Here is a 14,721-nt window from a genome sequence, read left to right on the forward strand (position 1 = left end):
ACTACATAAGATGAGATCTAAATCAGACCAGCTACGTGGTATTGTTTTGAAAAGATTCACCCGGTAAAATTTATTTATACTTTGGATAGAATTCAGAGGCTGTAATGATGTTTTAAATATGATTTCAAAATACTGGAGAAAAGCAGAAAAGCAGTGAAGTGGAAGGGAAGGATAATAAGTTTATGACATTCACGTAAATATATCCAGAAAACTGGGTCATTTACACCACAACTGCAATCTTTTCTGTTAAAATATGCAAACGGCAGTATGAAAAATGGTTTGTGATTTTAAAGAAATAGGGCACTATCAATGTCAGCGTGAAGGAACTCAATAACACTTAATGAAAGTTTGGATTTCAAATTAATTACTGGTTGACTAAGACATCTGAAGGGAAAACAGTCCAGATGAGAGAAGGCTGGGATGGGCCATAAATCTGGATGCCTCTGGCCAGGACTCTGAGCTGGTTTTCCCTACTCAGGCCATTCATGCTGGGTCCCTGCAAAGACCACTGGTTTGATTCTCAGAACTAAGACTGGCCGATGTATTCCCGACTTTCAGAAGTATCTTTCTTTTTTTCACTCTTGCATTTGTGGTTTTAACTACTTAAAGAAGCCCAAGATAAAGGTTAAGCAAGTTTGTGAAGTGGTATTTTACTGAAAGACAAAGCGTACCTATACTAAGAAATGGGCTTCGTAGGTGGTGCCAGTGGTAAAGAACCCGCCTGCCAATGCAGGAGATGTAAGAGACACGGGTTCGAGCCCTAGGTTGGGAAGATCCCCTGGAGGAGGGCATGGCACCCCACTCCAGTATTCTTGCCTGGAGAATCCCACGCACAGAGGAGCCTGCAGGCTACAGCTCAGAGTTGCACAGGGTCAGACACGACTAAAGCGACTTAGCACACACGCATGCATCCTAAGAAATTGTCTTTGGTGGAACATGTCCCTTGTTCGGTTACTGTTCCCCCTTTGTCTCTGTCACGCTTCCCTGTAGGTGGGATACACTTTCCTGCCCCACTGACCTTGGTCTTGGCCCTGAGACTTGATAACGACTATCAGAATGTGAAGCAAACATGAGCCTCTGCCTCTGGCGACTTCTCTTGCAGCCTGGGCCCTGGAATGCCAAGTCGTAAGAAACAGCCCATGGAAGCCCAGCTAAGACAACAGGACCAAGGCAAGTCTCCAGCCCTGGTAGGGCACAAACAGAGAAATACACACGGCTTCTGCAAGCCCTTGAGGGTTTGGTGCTGCTTGCTACTGCAACAAAAACTAACTCATACATGACCCTTGCTCATTAACTAAGAACTTTTCTTCCAGTTCAAGAAACTGTTCAAGTCTTAGCTGTTTCCAATCTACATTATATATTTCACAACCAGGTATAACAGTACTAGATTTATAATAAAGAAATTTCTAGCCAGTGGATAAAAGCTTTGACAGATACTATTACAAGATGGACAGGGAAGAGAATGCATCAACCACCATCCAGTTCGGTTCAGTCACTCAGTCGTGTCTGCCTCTTTGCGACCCCGTGGACTGCATCCACAGTAAGAGCTTCCAAGTAACAAAGGGTCACCAGTCAGAAAACAAGAGCAACAACAGGAAACCGGTAACATCACCAAGGGCTCACTGTGTGCCAGGCACTGTTCTGAGCTGTCAAAAACACTCACATATTTCCCAACAAAAATGCAGGATGTGGAGTCTGTTTTTTATCTTCCTTCCATGTACAAAGAAACTGGAACAAAGAGGTTAGTAACAACAAAAACCACACTGTTCTCCATGTGGTTCTGAGTTATTCCTTATCAACTTCTAGTGTTCTCTGTGTCATAGTTTCAATACAACCAAAGCAGATTAATTAAAAATATTCCAAGCAGAAGCATTCCATCATTCCTGAGGTAAGTCACGCCTGTGATCAAATATCCCGTAAATTCTGAGAACGGCCCTAATAATGATTTCAACTCATCTTCCCACAAAGTTGCACCTTCCAGCCCGCTTGGATCACTCCAAAATGCATTCTCAAATCCCAAACTCAGAGAAGGATCCCTTCCAAGGATGAAGAACCTGCCTGTTGTAAATCCCCACCTGAAACCTTCTCTATGTGGATAATCTATGTTAATTCCACCAAAATATAGCTATAAAATAGTAATCATGTACAGGGGAGAAAAGAGAGACAGAAAGTAATAAATTGGAATTAACATATTCACATGTTAATGAATGGATGGCATATATAATATGTATTTTGTACATATAATATATACAAAACAGGTATCCAAGGTTTTTCTTTTTTTTAATGAAACCTGCTAAAATGTTGGGGCCATGTGATAAACATTTGGAGCACTTTGTTGAAAGCTCAAACAAATGTATTAGAAACTCATGATTATGCTACTTTTGACAGGTGGGAGTATGTTTTTCTTCCTTCCCTGCTGCTACTGCTGCTAAGTCGCTTCAGTCGTGTCCGACTCTGTGCGACCCCATAGACGGCAGCCCACCAGGCTCCACCGTCCCTGGGATTCTCCAGGCAAGAACACTGGAGTGGGTTGCCATTTCCTTCTCCAGTGCATGAAAGGGAAAAGTGAAAGTGAAGTCGCTTAGTCGTGTCTGACTCTTAGCGACCCCATGGACTGCAGCCTACCAGGCTCCTCTGTCCACGGGATTTTCCAGGCAAGAGTACTGGAGTGGGGTGCCACCGCCTTCTCCGTCTTCCTTCCCTACCTGTGAGCAAAGATCACCCACGGTAGTCAGCCTAGCCCAGTGGCATCAGTGCAAGGGGTAAGGCGGTACCAGGATGCACCCAGAAGGACTTCCTGCCCACCGTCTGCTTGCCTCCTCTGCCCTGCCCCCGCCTCGCCATCCCTCTTCAGGAGTAAAGCAGGATCTAATCCAATCTCAACGTTAGCCAAGCACAGAATCAAAACGGAAGATGTGCCTTACTGCATCAGATGTAGATTCCATTTTCTTCAGTGGCCCCAAGGAAGAACATGTATTTGATTCCAAAAGGCATGTCCTTCCCTCACGCTCACCCCACCAAGACCCATGAGGGATCTTAACTATCCATAGATCTTGTGATACCCTTATGTAAGCCAATGAATTTGCAGCCTGGACCGTATCATACTAGCCCATAGCTTAACGCTCATTCTATAAAGTATAAGATTTACTGGGTTGTTTTTTTTTTTCCTTTTCTTACTTTAGCTCCTCAAAACTTCCAAATAAAACTCCTACTGTTCTGGGATTTTTCAAATATGACCCTTTTACTCCAATCTGTAGCCTTATAACTTTATTTTTCCCAACTGAGGCAAGAGAACTATTCTTCTATATTTGGATGAAAGCACTTCTCAACACTTTGATCATTTTAGTTGTATTGATTTAATATTCATGGACAACTTCTGAATTCCATAGAAAATAGCTACTTAGAAAATCATAGAAAGTACCTTTTAATCAACTGAATAAAGAACTAAACACTCCCAAGTTCTCCTAACCCTGGTGAGGAACTGCAATGAATGAAGAGATGTTATATTAATTAAATTCTTGGAATGCATCCATAATGCTTAATGGAAATGGAGGACTTAGGAGGTCTTAAAATGCCATGGAAACACCCACGACATCATTTAAATCCCTGAACCCCACCCACATCTTCCAAAGAATCTGTTTAAACCTGATCATTTGCATCATACAAAAATACAGACTTAGATCTTAAAAAATGGAATAATAAGGGAAACAAAACTTCAACTGGTTTCCATGCATTGTTTTATATGTTTTCTGATTTGGTTCTCCAAAGTTTGTCAAAATTATTTAGTTTCTTTCAACCTTCAAGAAGAAAGCTAATTGTGATGGGGGAATTCACGTTCATTCATTCATTCATCCATTCACTCATTCATTCAACAAACAGGAGAAACCGACTGAAATGAAGTTATTCACTGAGTACCCAAAAGTGCAACATCCTATGCTTAGAGGCTTTGTCTAGTTTTACTACAATTACACAATGGACAGTCATCTGTGGGCCTCACACTACATCAAATACAATCTATTCAAATGTCAACAAAACAAATCACATCATAATCATCATTATTAGTCTCTTCAATTTATACACACTGAAACTGAGGCGCTAACAAATTAGATTTCTTTTCCGTCATCACATGGGACTCTCATAGTCACTGATTTTATTTTAAAAACTACCTTTTGTTTAAGATTTCCAAAGTCCTAACAGATCTTGAAGTTGAAAATAAGCATTGCAGACACAGTTTCATCCTGGAGGGGTTAAGGTAACATACTCCTGGATTAATAAAGTGTAGAACATGCTACACTGATATGTAACCAGTATAAGCTGGTAACAAAAACCTCTTGTTTTTTCAGGAAAAGGTAAACAGAGGAACAGAGCATTTGTGTCTAGACGGTATGTTTAGTAAGGATATAGGAAGGCAGAATCAGCCATAGAGGGGATTGATCACGTAGGGTTCTGTTCCCTGGGCTGTTTAGCCTGAAGAGAGTACAGACAAGTGCTTCTCTGTGGCCTCCTGAGGTGTTAAAAATTATGATAAACTGTACTCAACTTTAACAACAAGAAATGGATACAAATCTTAGGCTGCAAATATCAAGAAAGCCAGAGAAGCACATACCTAGTTAACCCTCCTATTTAAAAAAACCTTTCCAAGACAGCAAATAATACCTATTTCCAAAATCACCAAATGCAACTTATAAGGCACTTCCTTTAAAAAAGAAAAGGAAACCTGAAACTCTGGGAGTTAGATTCAGTGTAAATTTTCCAGAACACCTGGCTCACATGGATCACACAAACTGCCTGTTTAAGGGCATGGCACTCCTGTCGCCTTTAAAACTGGGTCAGGAAGTAACTGTCTTCTCAAGAGGTGTGAACTACTCTTACTCTGCCCAAGGTGAGGGATAACTTCCTGCGAAGCTGGGGATAACTCAGCCACACTCCAGGAGTCAGATGGACACACAAAGCAATGAACTTCGGGCCAAGAGCATCTTTTGCTACTAAGTTGCCTAGAAGTTTTTCACCCTAAGTAACAGACCTAATTAAGAAAATAACTCAGCAAACCAATATATATAGAATGGATTAACAAGGTCCTACTGGATAGCACAGGGAACTATATTCAACAACCTGTTATAAACCATAATGGAAAATAGCATGAAAAATATATATATATATATGCACACACACACAAACATTTTTATATAACCAAATCACTCTGCTGTACACCAGAAACTAACACAACACTATAAATCAACTATACTTTAATTAAAAATTTAAAAAGTAACTCAAAGAATAAAAGCTAATATAAAGGGTGCTGGTTGGGAGATGAAAGAACAGTTCAGTTTTTTGATTATGGTAGTGGTTACACAAACCTAAGAAGGTGATAACCTTTCACAGAATTATATACACACACACAAATAAGTACATGTAAAAACTGGTTAAATATGAATAAAATCTTTATTACACTCTACCAATGTCAGTTTCCTACAGTTGACCATTCTAGTATTGTTATATAAGATGTCATTACTGGGGGAAGCTGGGTGAGGGGTCCCCAGGGACTCTAGGTACTAGTCTTTGCAACTACTATGAGAATTTGGAATTATTTTAAAATGTAAAAAAAAAAATATTAAGTAGAAAATGCCAACAAGTCAAGGATATTAACTGTCAGGTTAAACTGTGAGTTCCAGCAATGAGGAATTTATGAGAAAGGTATCAAATTATTTTCTCTCTCTTAGATGAGTCCTGTTCAATAAAAATAATGAAAGTCACATATGTAATTTAATGTTCTAGTAGCCAAGTCAAAGAGGAGGTGAAAAGAAACAAGTAAAAGCAAATTTAATATTTCAACACAGTATCTAAAACATCTCAGCATGGAAACTGATATAAAAACATTAATAAAATATTTCATATGTTTATACTAAGTCTTCAAAATCTGTAAAGTATTTCATTTCACACTTATAGATCATTTCAACCTGGACCAGGCACATTTCAAGTCCTCAATTACCACACGTGGCCACTGGCTACTACACTGGACATCTCAGCTCTAGATACCACCTTTAAGTGTCTGTGAAACGTCGCTTCGTGTTGCCTTCATAACTACATTTTTCATTTCCTCTGGATGAATGGTTATCTCCAGCGCTTCACGCCTGTGTGATGGGGCAGCGTACACCACTTGAGAGTAATAGTCCTAAAGGAGCGCAGTCTACTGATGGGCTTCTAGGCATCAGCATTTCAACGCAAACACACACAGACAAAACCACAGCTCAACCTGTGGATCTGAAACCTTTTTCTGCACTGTGACCTATTCCTGGGGACAGCTGCGGGCCCCTTCTATTCAGGTCATGGCAAAACGAAGACAGGAGTCGCATCAATTTTAGGGAGATGGGGGTGGTGGGCAGAGGGTCTCTCATGCCCTCTGTGCCTCGTTCTGATTTAAAGTTGGACAAGACACAGACCATCAGTTGAAAGTGTGAAAGCTGCTCAGTCGTGTCTGACTCTCTGTGACCTCATGGTCTGTACAGTCCATGGAATTCTCCAGGCCAGAATACTGGAGTGGGTAGCCTTTCCCTGCTCCAACGGATCTTCCCAACACAGGAATTGAACCCAGGTCTCCCACATTGCAGGTGGATTCTTTACCAGCTGAACCACAAGGGAAGCCCAAGAATACTAGAGTGGGTAGCCTATCCCTTTTCCAGAGGACCTTCCTGACCCAGGAATCGAACCAGGGTCTCCTGCATTGTAGGTGGGTTCTTTACCAAGTGAGCTATCAGGGAATCCCGACTTTCAGTTAAGTTACTACAAAAAGGAGCTCTTTCCAGGTAGCTCTGTGGTAAAGAAACCGTCTGCCAATGCAGCAGATGCTAGTTCGATCCCTAGCTCGGGAAGATCCCCTGGAGAAGGACATGGCAACCCACTTCAGTATTCTTGCCTGGAAAACTCCATGGACAGAGAAGTCTGGCGGACAACAGTCCACAGGGTCGCAAAGAGTCGGACACGACTTAGCAACTGAACAACAACAACAAACCACAGACAGGCTTGAAGCGGCCGGAAGAAGGTCCTGAGAGCAGCTGCCTGCTATTCCAGCTGTGCCCTGCCTTTCACGCACATGGTGGGTGTCACCCCTCTGCACCGAGAGGGTACGCATGGCTTTGGCCCTTGGAACGTGAGCAGCTGCAACAGAGTCGCCTCTGAGCCATGAGCGCAGCACGTGGTCAGCAAGCCTTTCTCTTCCTCTGTCACAACTCCAGCGACGCACACTGACTCCAGGCGGCTAAAGCAGGTTCCATCTAGCACGGCCTTCCCAGCAACTCTCGATGGAGAACATCACTGGAAGGAGAAATAAACCTCAGTTGTGTTAAGCCCTGGAGATTTTGAGGTCGTCTGTTATTACAGCCTAGCTCAGCCTGTCCTAACACATCCTTCAGTCGTTGATGCCCAACTCGTGAGATCAACCATTCCACCCAGGGTCTCTCCCTGAACACTTGGGCCTTATCGAATCTGCTATATAACCCAGGCTGGTTTTTACAGTGGTTTCATTACCAACCATAAAAACTGTAACAGTGGAACTGTATAAACAAACCGAACAGTGTTTTTACTGTAAAACATGAATGTAATATAAATATTTGTCTTTGCCTTCTCTCAGCATCTGTAATGAGGGCAGAAAATCCGTGCCATATGTTTACAGCATGAAGGGGAAGAAACATAGATCCCGAGGATTCGTCCCTGTGGGCGCCGGCTGAGCCCGTTAGTATTTTTAATTCGTCCATTTCCTTTCGCGGATAAATTCTCCACAAATTCCAAAACCTTTACGATTCTGAGTTGCCAGATTCACGACTACCTCTAGAGGAGGGTCCCTGCTAAGGAGAACATGAACGTGCGGCTCTGAAGTCGGCGTTTCTGACAGAGACGACAAGAAACCACGGAGTGAGTCGCGACTGGCCCGTGGCCTGTGCCGAGTCCGGCTCCACAAACGTGGACAGGAGATAACTTCTCTGAGCTTCAAGTGACCCGTCCCGCCTCAGCCAGGAAGTGCCTCTCGACATTTCGGGTCCTGGGAACGCCTGCTTTTTTTCTTTCTGCATCCTCAGAGGAAGAAGCAGGCAGCTGAGCGTGTGCAGCGGCCCCTGGCTGCCTCGGGACCTCTTGATTGGGCAGGACGGGGGTTGGTGCCACCGCCGAGGTCTGGGCCAGGCACAGCCTCCAGTTCCGCACACGGGGAGCACCGGGGCATGTTTTTATTTCGGAGCCATAACGGAGGCCTTGAGGCGCGGTCGCTGAAGCCTGCCCGGAGTGTCTGTGCAGCCTTCTAGGACGCCAGCCGAGACGCAGGCGGAATGATTCCGTTTCCTCCCGGCCGGCGCACGGACCGGAGGCTTCTGGAAACCGTCGCCGTCCCACGGAATCCAGTACCGCAGCGAGGAGGCCTTGTCTGGGCAGACGTACCCAGGAGAGGCTCTGGCTGGCGGCCAGAGGCCGGGCCCTCTGAGCATGAGAACGGCTGGAGCGAAGGGGGGGCAGGAAGACCCCGAGGGGCTGGAGCCCAAGGCGGTCTGGGCGCGGGGAGGAGACCCCAGAAGCTCTCTGCGCAGCGAGCTGCACCGGCGGGTAGGACTGAGCGTGGCCACGAGCCAGCCCTGTCATCTCACCTCATCCTGATGAGCGCCCTGCGAGGGGAGCGGCGCCCCCGCTTCCCCAGTCAGCTGGAGGGGCGCCTAGGCGGAGAGCACGCCCCGCCAGCGGATGGAGAGCCAGGACGCCTACGCAGGTCAGGCTGACTCCAAAACTCGGGCTTGTGACCACGAACTCTGGCTGGAGTCAGAGAGAAACCCTCACACTTCCAGCCGACTGGTCCGAAGGCATCCACAAGAGACGGAACGCAGGGCAGGGGGTCTGCTGCCGCCCGGCTGTTACTGAACCTGGGCGGGCAGCTAGGGCCTGCCCAACTCCCACCCAACTCACACCCGCACCCCTAAGTGGAGGGTTAGTAATAATAATAATATGATTAATGTACGCGTCTGTCAAAACACCTCTACTCCCGAAGGCAAGCACAGAATCTCAGGTACTACACAGGCTCACCAGCCAGTGGGATGCCTGGCATACAATAAAGTTCCAACAGATGCTTGTGGCTTATTCAGCCAACAGTCAGTGTGTGATGTGAGCAGTGCTGTGAACGACACGTGTTTAAAAACCAAAACATGGACTGTAAGCTCCTTGGAGGCAGGGACCTTTGCTTTCTTCATCACTGCCACATCCCTCAGAGAAAAGGGGGTGCTAACCCCCTGCTAAGAGAAGGGAAGGGAGGGAGGCGGGCAGGAGGGGGTAAAAGCAGTCCTAGAAAGCTTTGGGGGGAAAACGCCCATGGGCAGAGACTCACTGCCATCCGTTAGGTGAGTGACCTTGGCTGAGGTTGCCCTAAGCAGAGGAAGTCCTCTGGGCCAAGACAGAGAGAGAGAGAGAGAGAGACGGAGAGTCTGAGAACAGCCGTGAGTTTGGTACGGCTGGGACAGGGAGGAGAGTAATGGGAGGGGAACCTGGAGAGGCAGGCTGGGGCCAAACCGCACAGGGGCCTCAAATGCCTTTTTTTGTTGTTCTTCTATAGCACAGGTACTGTGCTAAGTATCCGGGTACCATTCTAAGCACTTTATGTGCAAGAGCACCTAATCTTCACAACCCTGTGACTCGGATACTGCTAGCATCCCATGTTACAGATGAGGAAACAGGAAGTGAAGGTCACCTGGTTCGTAAAGAAACAGGATTCAAGGTGGGGCAGACCAGAGCCCAAGCCAGTTATTTACACCGATAAGACCTCGCTTACCAACAGTCCTTTTAGACGGATGACACACGCGTGTTTCGGCAAGCCCTTCCCACGAAGGTGCCTGGCCCTGAACAGGATCCACTGAGCCCAAAGGAATCCTTTCTGACTGGCATCATGCTCATCGGGGGGGCTATTTACTCTCCTTAAATAAAGTCTTGATATACTCCAATCTGTCCACTTATAAATTTAAAATATATACTCTCTTTTTTAAAAAAAAAAAATCTATATTTAATTATACAGCATCAGTGAAACTTCACTTGGGGAACAATAATCTAACATAAATGAATGCTTCCAATAGAAAAGGCTGTAATTTAAAATAAATTACTGTGTTAGTCAGAGAAAAAAAATTTACTCTCTTCATAGGAAAAAAAAAAAATTACTATCCGGTATTAGGGACTCCCGCTCAATTAGAAAAATCGCATCCATAGCAAAGAACCAAACAACCACCCCAAAGTCCTCCCCCCCGCCGGCTGGCTCTCACTGGTGAGCCCAGCCACCAAGCCTGTACAGCCTGCTCCAGCCTGAGTTTCATTAAGGCTTAGAGTCAATTAAGCCACGGATTGGAACAATCATTCCTCCTTTGCAAAGTATTGATATTTTTTTTTCCTGGCCACTTTAGGGCTTTTCCAGCACTCACAGGGAGATTTATGTTAGACAATTTCTTTCTGATTAAAACAAATCATAGCTCAACAATTCTAATTTCCTCCTTTCTGAGCAAGAAATGATCAGAGAACTCTGAAAACAGTGATCAAACCCATCATGCAGAGGCTGGCACTGAAAAGCTCCATAAAAGCACTCAGGAGAGTGGTCCTCTCCCTCTCTCTCCTGTGTGCATGTCTGTCTGTCTGTCTCTGTGTGTCTGTTCTCCCCCACCCCCGCCCCGGCTCTGTTTCCTTCTGTCTCTGTCCTCTCTCCAGTTCATCTCTTTCAGTAACCGTCGGTCTTGACAGGCTGCAGGACAATGACTTATTCTCCGAAAGGAAAGGGGACTTCAGAAGCACACCCCAGCTGGTTTTCTGACCAAAGCAATAGGCAACAAGAAGGTTTCTACACTTACTTCCGAAGGCCTAGCTAGCGTCGCCAGAGGTCTTTTAATTTTTAAAGTAGTTACTGATTTCTGGTTAACCCTCTCTCTCCATCACACACTGTCTCCAGGTGAAGGCCAAAGGCTCCTGGATGCACCCATGAGTCCTTCCACGGCCCCTCTACTCTCATTTTCTGCCCCTCCAGCTGATCCACTCTTCTGTCCTTCCAAATCAAGTGGATTTATGCGCAGGCTCCCACTTCTGAATGGCGAGGGGAACTGGCCAACTGAGAATGCCGGAACCAGGCCAGTGATTTTCAAAGAACTGGGATGCAATGCGCTTATCACTGTGTCCCATAAACTAGTCCATCTTCAACAAGCTAGTGAGCAGCTAAAGAATTGGGGGCACTTCAGCGGCACCAACATGAAAATCGATTCACACAGCTGAGTACTCGAGAAAAATAATCTGGCTATATGTACTTTCCACTGGTCTAGTTTTCCAAAAACAAAGCAACCAAACTGTCCCTTCCCACAGTGGTACGATACTGCAATCCAGGTTATAACCCCTAAGCCTCGATGGTCAACCCTGATGTACTCTCAGTCATTCATTCAACAAACTCAGCCCCTCCTAATGACCAGGCACTGCTGCACACTGGGGAAACACCAAGAGGAACATGACGGGCAAGCCTTCTGCCCTCCTACAGCATTTCATCTCTTCTGCTTATTTGCCGTGTGTGCTTAGACAAGGTCCTAAACTTTGCTGTGCCTCATATTACCTGAAAATAGGATTCATAATAGTAGCTACCTCATGGGGTTTATGACAATAAACATGAACTGGATTAAGGCACTGAAAGTGTTGCAGATCGAGACCGGCACACAATGCCACTACTACCATTACTATTATTGTATCAAAATCATCACCATCATCAAAATAAGGAGGAGAATTAAACTAGCCATCCAGATGAAGTGGCATGAAGTGTTGGGTGCTTGGGTTCCTATCTTACAGGCAGTTCCATTGTCTTCTTTTAAAAAACCATACACACTCTTTTTTTTCACAGTTGACAAATGGGCAGTATGACAGCCGTCTCAGAGAAGGCATCCCTGTCTGTCACACTGAAGGGTCAGTTACCCACTCTGGGCCTTTTCCCATCTGTCAAGTGGGGGGCGGGGGGTGAACGGGATGATCTCAGAAAGTTCTTTCCAATCCCCTAATGCTACCCACTTGACGACACCAGTGTACCCAAATGTCATCCTGTAATCCAAAACTCTCCCTAAAAAGACAAACAACTTCACCAATTCATGACTGAATCTCCCATTGTACCACTCTTGCACAAACTAGCTCACATCTTTGCTGGATCCTCTACAAGTAATGGCTAAAAGAGTTACTTCAAACCCAATGGGTCATATATGACTAAAAAGAACTTTTTTTTTTTTTTTTCACATATACCTAAAGGTAACATAGAATCATTTCTGCTTTTCTTTGACATCTCCCCAAAACTGTTAGCAGGTCTGCAAGGAGGCCATCAAGCCTACAATGACTCTCATCACCAACCTCGCTGCCAAGTGTGCCAGTATCTCCTCCAATGTTGCAAATTTAACCAGAGCTGAAAATAAACATTTAACCAGCTCTCAGTTACCCACATTCCCAGACAAGCCATGAACCATCCCAAGTGGAAAGCAGTTCTGATGATCTCTGTGCGTTTCTTAATGGCGCTGGATGAATTCTGGGTAGATTTACATTGTGGAGTTGGGCTCAGTCCAACATCAAAACTGCATTTCTGTTCCTCAGGCGCATGGCACTATCCACAAGAGGGTGGCGGGGGGGCCTCTGGAAGGGTCCAGACAATGGGAGAAATCACATGAAAGGAAGGGTGTCTGGAACAGACACCCTGCAGCTTTGGGACCTCCCTGGCGGTCCAGCGGTTAAGACTTCGCCTTCCAGTGCAGGGGGGTATGGGTTCGATCCCTGGTCAGGCAACTAAGATCCCACACACCTCAGGGGCAAAAATACCAATATAGAAAGCAGAAGCAATATCGTAACAAATTCAGTGAAGACTTAAAAAATAGTCCACATCACCTCACACAGCAACTGAGCCCATGCACTCTAGAGCCCGTGTGCCCTGGAGCCCATGCTCTGCAACAAGCCAAGCCCACACGCCACAACGAAGCACCCGTGAGCCCCCGGGAAGACTCGGCGAAGCAAGAAATAGAAAAAGAATCTCCACAACTTTGACAACAAAAGATCTGGAGTCGCAGTTAGCTTTGCAACTTTCCAAGGAATGGAGATGGTCTTGGGCTGGAGGCTGGCCGGGCTTTTATGGGAATGAAAACAGCAAGTTCTTAAAAGGTAAGGTCAGGAGAGGACCCAGGGCTGCAGGGACAAAGGCTGGTGCGGGGCTCATCAGAAGGCAGACTGCACCTCTCCCGTACGGAGCCCGGCCAGGTCAGATGACCGGGTAAGTGCACCTGACAGGGCTGCTCGGACGTCCCCATTTCCCTCCCTGTTGCTGCCTCTTCTCCTGGTATAATTATTATGACCCTATGGCTCTCAGCATTTTCTGGTTTGAACAATAAACTGTCACCCTACTCCTAAGAGAGGGCTGCAGATAAGTAAACATGTTTTTCTCTATTTTCACAGAGTTTCTAAGCAGCAGGAACCTTCCCCCACCTGCCCACCAATCTGTTAAAGGTTCTCAGAGCAGGAAACACTACAAGGAGAATTAAACTAGGATGCACACACTTGACACCAGACACATGAACTAACTTATGTGATCGGACATGTGAACACACATTGCCATCTTTGGAAGTTCACAATTTTCAAAACTTTTCAAACTGAAGGTTTGTATGTAGGGGACTTACTGTATACTAAACTTAAAGCAGCCACTACATATAGTGCAAAATAGATGTTTAATAAGTATCTGTACAATTTTTTAAACAGTCTGAGAATCTCCGGGTTAGTTGGTGAATGAGGTTGTAAGAACATCTGATTTTTGCAAGAAGAGGTAAAAATCTGTACCTGCACTTTTATTTGAAAAAAAAAAAAAAAAAAAGTCAAGCAGCATGAGAACTGCAGAGCAATACACTGGAATCTCCTGGAGGGACTGTGAAACACCAACTGCTGGGCTCCACCTCCAGAAACTCTGATCTAGAAGGTCTCGGGGGGGCCCAGGAATCTCCATTTCTAACAGGTTCTCAAGAGATGCTGACAGTGAGGTCAGGGACCATGCCCTGAACAGCACTGTGTAAAATCCTGCTCCACTGGAAACAGGGATTAATCAATGAAACACTATTCAGATCATTATCAGATGTGCCCTATCCTTTCCACCCTTAACAACAGCACCCTCCCAGCCCCTCTTTTCATTTTTGTCTGCATGTTACTCACAATTTGATGTAGATTTCAACATCCTATAATTCATCAACTAATTCTCTCCTGGCTAAAACATTCCAGGTAATTAAAGTTCAGTAATAACTTATTCTTTCTGCTCCAGCACCTGCATTTCATTTGTTTATTTTCCCAGAGTCATAAATCTGAAGGGTTGTCAAAGTGCCATAATATTAGTGCAATAATCAAAGTTAATTAGTCCCTCTCAATAAACAACAACAAAGCCATTACACAGATGCATTGAAGTTTCTCCCGGCTACCCACTTTACAGACCACAGTGCGGCTGGAACAATCAGAACCTGAGAAGCGCCAGGTAGATGAGGGCAGTGTTCTTCAGTCATTTAAAAGGAGACTGCGCTTGGCTCACAGTGATGTGATAACTCCGAGGAAGGCCCAGTGGGTCCGGGCTCTGCACCTGGTACCTGCTGAAGGGCACTCGAGCAGACGGGTTCTCCCCAGCTGCTAAGCCTTACCACGTGCATCCCAAACTCCAACTGAAAAAAAAAAAGGACACAG

General features: G+C 45.3%; 1 protein-coding gene across 32 annotated transcripts in view; it reads right to left on the reverse strand.

Annotated features, from left to right (window-relative positions):
• The window catches only part of WWOX (WW domain containing oxidoreductase), a 918,690-nt gene that overhangs the window by 841,861 nt on the left and 62,108 nt on the right, over nucleotides 1-14,721 (reverse strand). For 2 of the 32 annotated variants that reach the window (XR_014060527.1, XR_014060528.1), the window contains exon 8: nucleotides 12,245-14,699. The exons of 29 other annotated variants lie outside the window; for them this stretch is intronic. Coding sequence is in view for 1 of the 3 variants with exons in the window: in XM_081513883.1 (XP_081370009.1) it covers nucleotides 7,309-7,311 (3 nt within the window). In the remaining 2 variants the exon portion in view is untranslated. Of the gene's footprint in view, nucleotides 1-5,231; nucleotides 7,312-12,244; nucleotides 14,700-14,721 lie in introns of those variants that run through there. One more of the 32 variants, XM_081513883.1, reaches the window with a different exon arrangement.

Source organism: Giraffa tippelskirchi, chromosome 7 (genome assembly GCF_054371585.1).
Source record: "Giraffa tippelskirchi isolate mGirTip1 chromosome 7, T2T-mGirTip1v1.2.pri, whole genome shotgun sequence".
Lineage (NCBI taxonomy): Eukaryota > Metazoa > Chordata > Mammalia > Artiodactyla > Giraffidae > Giraffa > Giraffa tippelskirchi.